The following is a 7,259-nucleotide window of genomic DNA, read 5'->3' as shown; positions in this document are numbered from 1 at the left end:
CTTGCTGTGTGACCTTGAGCAAGGTGCCCCCAGCTCTCTGTGTGTCTTACCTGCAAAATTCTAGGAAAATCCTCTTCTGGGGGACTGCATGAGGACAGTGTTGAACATACTCTCCCTTCACCTGTTCTCTGGGTCTCCCTTCCATGGGGGTAGGTTTCTTAGCTGCAAGCTCCTCCTTTATCCTAATGACAAAATTAGTGCTTTGCCTTTTATAAAAATGAGAGAAAAGTAAAATGAAAGTTGACTTGTAGGTGCCACCAGAGTCTAGAACAGATCACTGTAGTCAGCTCTCTAGCAAGGCCTGTTAACGAAGTAACAAAACTCTGCTGCCCTCTGTCTTCAGAACAAAGAATTGTTCTGTTTCGTTTTCAGCTGAAAATGAAAATTAAAAAAAAAAAAAAAAGTCTGTGTTCAGAAAAGGAAACTGAAACTGAACTGAACGGGGAAACGGAAGTCTTCTTTTGTTGGGAATTGAGCAGTACTGAAATCGTGTTCACTGAATCCTGAAGCTCAACAGAGAAGGAAAATGTATTTGGATATCAGTACATGGGAGCAGACGTTTCAATCACTGATCCAGCAGGAGGAACCCTGGGCCAAATGGACCCTGAAGTTGAATGAGAACATTCAGCCGGGTGGCATGGCCCGAGGGTGGAGGCAGTACCTGCAGAGAGCATTTGGCAGGTGAGTGTGGCTTTGCTCAATATTAGGCCTTCCTGAGCAGAGAGGCTCAGCCCAGCCTTGCATTATCCCTTTGTGAACTTGCTGAAACAATAAATGTCACCAGGTTCTCCAAGCTACTGTGGTTACAGTGCTCTTTAAGGTCTAACAGACTCTTAGCCTCCCTCTTGTTTAAATGCAGGAAGTTTCTTCTTTTACTAGGTTTCCTTCCCTAAATGTTTTTGGAAATCTTTGCAAAATTTTTCCAGGCTCTATAAATCTGCCCTCCTAGTCTCTTATCACTCATCTGGTGCAGTAACCCCTAGATTCCTCTGCAGTCTCCCTCATCAGTTAGTCCTGACCAGCCTCCCAGGCTGTAGCAACTCTCTGTGCCCTGGTACTGATTAGTAGTCTGAGACTTGATCCTTGCTTTAACATTCTAACATTCTACTAAGATCAAGCAGTCACTTTGAACATTAATAAAGACCTGGGGATAATTGGAAATAATGATGCTACAAAATCTAAATCTAAAACCTAGTTCATGGAGCTTCAATAATGCCCCTCCCTATTAGATATCCCCTCTTTCACCCCCAGCAAGCCTCCAGGTTGCAGGAACCAGCTTCCTTACCCATGTCAGGAGGGTGAGCATGACCAACCTGGACAATCAAGTCCTCTATATGACTGACACCTAGGACCTCAGTTTACTTATCTCACCTATTACCCTGCTGTCTGCCCCTATCCTACCTCAGGCATGCTCTGTGCCAATCCTTATGATCTATCAGCAGGAAATGCACTCTTAGGCCATACCCTGTGACAATGTTGTGCCTGTTTGGCAGGCCCCTTTCCTCATTCCCTCCCTACTCACCCTTCAAGGAATACTCAAGGGCTGTGCCTCATTAAGGCCTTCCCTGGTCCTCCTAAGCTGAGTAAGTTCCTTCCTCTATAGTCTCATCAGGTAATGGTTATGTATATAATAAAAGTAATATATATTTTTAAATAATATAATTTATTAATATTATACAATATTTATGTTTATTTTGAGCTACAGAATCCAATTTTTAAAATGAAGCCTTCTACAGCTCTGAAGACAGTTTTTAAGCCACTTGGCAGAGCCCACGTGCACCCATTCTGTTCTGCTCTGTAATTCAGTGACATGTGTGTCTCTCTTCACACCAGACTCACAATGTCTCTTATCACTTTGACACTAGATAAATCGATTTGAAAGTCATTTTGAGATGGGAAAAGCAACCAACCAGCATGCTTTTGGAAAATATCAAATCAGCTTTTGAAAAGCATTTTGTATTTTATATTTTCACATACATTTTCTCATTTGATGCTGACAACATAATCCTTGAACATTTTCCTTTTTATATATTTAAAAGTTGAGGTATAGAAAAGGAAGGTGCTTTGCCAGTGTCCTCTGATGCAAACCATGGACTCAGATCTTCCACCTAAATATTATGGTTCCAAATCCTAGTCTATTTCTCTAGGTGCAAGATTGGCCGCTTGCTCATGAGAATGGTGTGTCATAGTAGAGGGATAAACGAGGTTGACTTCAAATGGCCTATGATTGGAAAACATGCCTTTACTTTACCCTGTATGTCCTGAAGAGGTTGTGTAGACCTATTATGATCCAGTTTCCTTATCTGGATATTGTGCTCAATAATGCCTACTTCATAGGAATGATTTAAAGACAAAATGAAATGACATCATAAGACACTGATTACAGTATTTGCCTTGAAATAGTTACTTTATAAAAGTTTTCTGTCACCGTAATGGGGAACAAATTTAACTGCAGATGGTAGAAATTCTTTTTTCTCTAAGGCATCCAGAGATGTTTTTACTAGTAAAAGAGGCAGATTTGGGGACAACATGTAGGCAGAAACCCAGACAATCACAGGAAAAACCTTTTTCTAATCATGTGCTAATTGAAAGGGATCTCAGATCAGGGCCATTTTCCCTCAGGTCAGCATTGCCAGCTGAGGACACAGCTTCTTTCTTCTGCTTGCAGGTTCTGGTGTTCCTCATGCCATCGAAGTTGGACTTCTGCTCAAGTGAAGATCCTGTGCCACATGTATAGGGAGCGTCGGACAACCCAGGGCCAGGTCCTTATGCGGGTTTTTGCTCAGAGGTGCCAGAAGTGTTCCTGGTCCCAATTTGAGAATCCTGAGTTCTCCTCAGATAGCACCATGAGAATTCTGAATAACCTGGCTCAGTGTATTCTGCACAACTACTACGGACATAACTTCAGGAAGATGCCGGTTGCTCCTGTCGTGGGGTTGGATGGGCCCCATGATAGGAGCAATTGTGAGGCATGTACGCTGGGTGTCTGTGTAAGGGGCTCACAGGGACACATCAAAAAGCCAACTGAATCCCCACCCTCTACCCCAAAGCCAGGGCATTTCTTAATTCTGTATGGTAATGCGACTCCTGGTGAGGTACCCTTAGAACTTACTTCAGCTGACATTTTAGTGATTGGCGGTATTGCAATATTTTTTATACTATTTATAGCCATATGGTGGGAGCAAAATAAGTTTAAGTTTAAATTGTAGGTTTGCTTTGTTCTCTTGTCTTGATTCCATGTTAATCAATAAAGTGGTGACCATTTTAATATGACAGCAGATTTGCTTTGAGATCATGCAGGGTTAAGCATGTAAAAGCAGCACTGGTTTCCTGAATATACAATGAAGATAGTCTGAAACATGGCCATGCACATGATGGACCCAGTAATAAATATGTATTGAATCATTAAAAGGTCTTCATTTATTTATTCATGCCCTCATTCGCTGGTATTAGTACATATTGATCAAATCTTGACAAAAACTAAGGTTTATGAGTGCAGAAAGTTATTGTGTTGCCACAATACTGAATGAAACTCCCCTGTGAATATCCATGTCCTAATCCCCAGGAACTGTGTTAACTGTGTTAATTTAAGGTCTTGAAGTAGACAGATTATTTTGCTTTATCAAAGTGGATAATAACAAGAGTCCTACTTTCTCCAACTAGACACCACCTCCTACAGTTTCCATCCCTCCCCATAGTCTATTCACTTTGATAGATTAATCCTTTAATGAGTTCAGTGCCTTCATGATCCAGTCACCTCCTAGAAGTTCTACCTCTGTACATTGCTGCTTCTACTGGGGACACATTAACCTTTTGGGGACATTTGACAATAACAGGAGGCATGTATGAAGTTACTGATACTGAGACCCCATAGTACAAGGCTATTTCTTTCAACTATTTTTCACCTGTCCCATCATTTCTGTGTGACTGTCCATACTGACTTTTCTCTATGTTACCATGTTTGAAACCACACTCATCTTTGTGTCCGACTTTCTGTTTTAATTCGCCCCAGTCACCCAACCTTATGACCTTGGAGTCATGTTTAGCTTCTGTCACTAACCTTCATTATCTCTTCTTTTATCAGGTTGCTCTCATCTCTTTCCTCCATTTTTCCCTGTTATCCCACTGTTAACCACTTAATTCAGGGTTACTTAGTAACTAAGAGTTTGGATTTCATCCCACAGGTAATGAGGAATCATCATGAATACTTATGGATCTGGGCAATTTGAGTAGAACCACATTGTAAAAACATATTTCTGGAAAAGAATACAGAATAGAAATAGGACTATGTTTTGCAACAGGATAGCAGTAAACAGATGGGGGCTGCTGAAGACAATGAATAATTTGAAGGAATTTAAAGACAGTGAACAAGAAGCCTGAATATTGAATACAGAGGCCAAAAAATTCAAGGATAAAAATATCTTTCCTTGACTTTCTTAGTCTGGCTTATTTCACTGAGCATGACATTTTCCAGTTCCAACTGTTTATCAACAAATGCCATTATTTTATTCTTCTTTATGGCTGAGTAGAACTCCATTGTGTATATGTACACTGCATTTTCTTTACCCATTTATTTATTGATAGACATTTGGGTTGGTTTCATAACTTGGCTAGTATGAATTGCGCTGTTATAAACATAGATGTGCCTGTATCACTATAGTATTCTGATTTTAGTTCTTTTGGATAAATGTGAATGGGATGGCTGGGTCTTATGGTGGTTCTTGACTAGTCTTTTGAGGAATCTTCATGCTGCTTTCCAGAGTGGTTATATTAAATTGTAGTCCCATTAACAATGTATAAGTGGACATTTTTCCCTACATCCTTTCCAGAATTTATTATTATTTGTATCCTTGGTAATTGCTACTCTAACTGGAGTGAGATGAAATCGCAGTGTAGTTTTGATTTGCATTTCCCTGATTTTTAGGACAGTTCAACATTTTTCATATATTTATTGGTCATCTGTATTTCTTTTTCTGAGAAATGTCTGTTTAGTTCTGTTACCCATTTATCGATTTGGGGTATTTGTTTTTTGATGTTAAATTTTTTGAGTTCTTTATATATTATCAATTTAATTTAATCCTCCATTAAATGAGTAGTTGGCAGAGGTTTTCTCCCTTCTGTCAGCTCTCTCTTAACACTTTTTTTTCCATTTTCATGTAGAAGCTTCTAAATTTGAGGAAGGGGATTGAGGGAGAGGGAGGAGGGATGGGAAAAAGGAGGAACTGCAGAATGAACTTGACCATATTATGCTTGCTAGGTACATATATGAATATACCACAATGACTTCCACCTTTATGTGTATCTATAAAGCACCAATTAAAAATAAATAAATAAATACATAAATAAATGGAAGGGCAGTAGATGAGAGGAAAGGGAACAGGGATGGGGGGGAGGGAAAGAAAAATCACTGGGCACTAAAATGGAGTAAATTATATTCCCTGCATGTATGATCATATCAAAATGACCCCACTATTGTGTATAACTATAATACACTAATAAAAGCATTAAAAATCTCTTTCCTTTTACTCTCAGCCCACCCTTATAGTACTCTGCCTTACTCCCTATTCCTCTCTCCAAACCATCCTACTGAATTTCTGCATTCTTCCTATTTTCATACCTTTTTGGTTCTTTCACAGAGAATATTGCTCTGAAGACATGCCTGGAGAATTCACTTGTGACCTGCTTATGTTTTATAACCTGGTGCAAGCCATTGTCTCTGCTTGGACCTCAGATTCTCCATCTAAAAAATTGGTTAAGGTAAAACATAGAGGATTGAACGTTTGCATTTACCTCTGATCTCTCTTGAAATCACACTGAGTGACAGTAAAAGGGGAGTAAAGATAGAAATTCATAAGGGCAAGGAGAATGATTAGAAACTAGAAAACAGATGAACTAGAGACAGGTAACTGAGCACAGTAGTGATCTGGAATATATGTAAATATGGGAAATCCATGGCACAATTTCAGAAAGCCTCCAAAACTATAGTCAACCAATAGCTCTGAAAGTAGATAATAGGAATGTTGAAGTAGGAGGATTGACTGATAGCCTTTATAACAAGTTTCTTTCCTCCTATTCCCATGTAACCTGGTGACTGCTTTTCACCCAATCCAAGAGGAGCAGAGCTTTATTCTCTGAAGACATTTATTACAGGTATTTGGAACTCAGGAAATCCTCTAATGGAGAGGGTGCCAACCAGCCACCAAAAAGACAGTAAGAGTTCACCTATAGAATTATAAGACTCTTATTACCCACTGTTAAGCCTAGGACACTGTCTTACACCCTACCTGCTCACCCTTCAATATGCAGAGGGAAGATTTCTCTTTGGCAGTACTAATGAACGTAAGATGGGAAACACACAAAACACAACTAAACTGATGTGAGTAATGGTTAGCAGGCCACTCCTACTTCTACTCCAGAACCATATAGTCTACCTACTGGGGTAGCAGCATCATATAATGATCATTAATTCAGGGTGTGCTATGGTAGATGGTGACTCAAAAAGAAGGCAGCTCCTGATGCTGCATGTTTAAGATCATTGATGTATCAGCCTGACAGATTATGATTGATAAAACCAGGAAATCCCATGGTTATATCACCACTGCTGTTTATATTTTTGATACAAATTCTGTCCCTTGGTCTAAGGGATGTTATGTGGTGTATTAGTTGGCTGGGCCTCTGAGAATGTTGCTTGCCCGATGCCCAGCTTCTGGGGGTTGGTTTGCAATCATTGGAGTTACTTGGTTTGTAGATGTGTCACTTTGATCCCTGCCTCTCTTTCCTATGGTATTCTCCTGTGTGCATATATGTGTCAAAATTTCATGTTTTTAAATAAGGATACTGGTTGTATTGAATTAGGGGCCTGCCGACTCCAATATGACTTCATCATAGTTAATTACATCTCCAAGGACCCTATTTTCAAATGTGGTCACATTCTGAGGTATCAGTGGTTAGCACTTCCACATGTGAATTTAGGGGCATGAGATTTAATGCATAACATCTGAGATCTTGCGTTTGTGGATCAAGTGCCCATAAGCCCTGGGAGAGGTGCCGGTCAAAGTCCTGCAAACAAGAGTTGCAAGCCCATATCTGAAATATGTGCTCGTTTTCAATCAAAATAAGTCACTACCCTATCCGTGATGGAAAGAGTATAATGTAACCTATTTGCCACCAAGGTGTTGGTTTTTATACTCAAGGGATGAGACCATATTGAGGGCTTACACACTCTTGGCAGATTGGATACTCAGCAGTGATATTATTTA

At 39.8% G+C, this 7,259-nt stretch overlaps 1 protein-coding gene across 4 annotated transcripts in view; it reads left to right on the top strand.

Moving 5' to 3' along the window:
• Positions 1 to 463: 463 nt before the first annotated feature.
• Positions 464 to 7,259, top strand: part of RTP4 (receptor transporter protein 4) — a 114,346-nt gene continuing 107,550 nt past the window's right edge. For 3 of the 4 annotated variants that reach the window (XM_079101487.1, XM_079101488.1, XM_079101486.1), the window contains exons 1-2: positions 464 to 681; positions 5,637 to 5,757. In XM_079101487.1, the coding sequence (XP_078957613.1) occupies positions 527 to 681; positions 5,637 to 5,757 (276 nt within the window). In that variant the 5' untranslated portion in view covers positions 464 to 526. Of the gene's footprint in view, positions 682 to 2,668; positions 3,795 to 5,636; positions 5,758 to 7,259 lie in introns of those variants that run through there. The other variant, XM_079101489.1, reaches the window with a different exon arrangement.

Source organism: Sciurus vulgaris, assembly GCF_902686455.1.
Source record: "Sciurus vulgaris genome assembly, chromosome: 10".
Classification (NCBI taxonomy): domain Eukaryota; kingdom Metazoa; phylum Chordata; class Mammalia; order Rodentia; family Sciuridae; genus Sciurus; species Sciurus vulgaris.
Note: the sequence above shows the minus strand (reverse complement) of the source record. Positions and strands in the feature narration are given on the sequence as shown.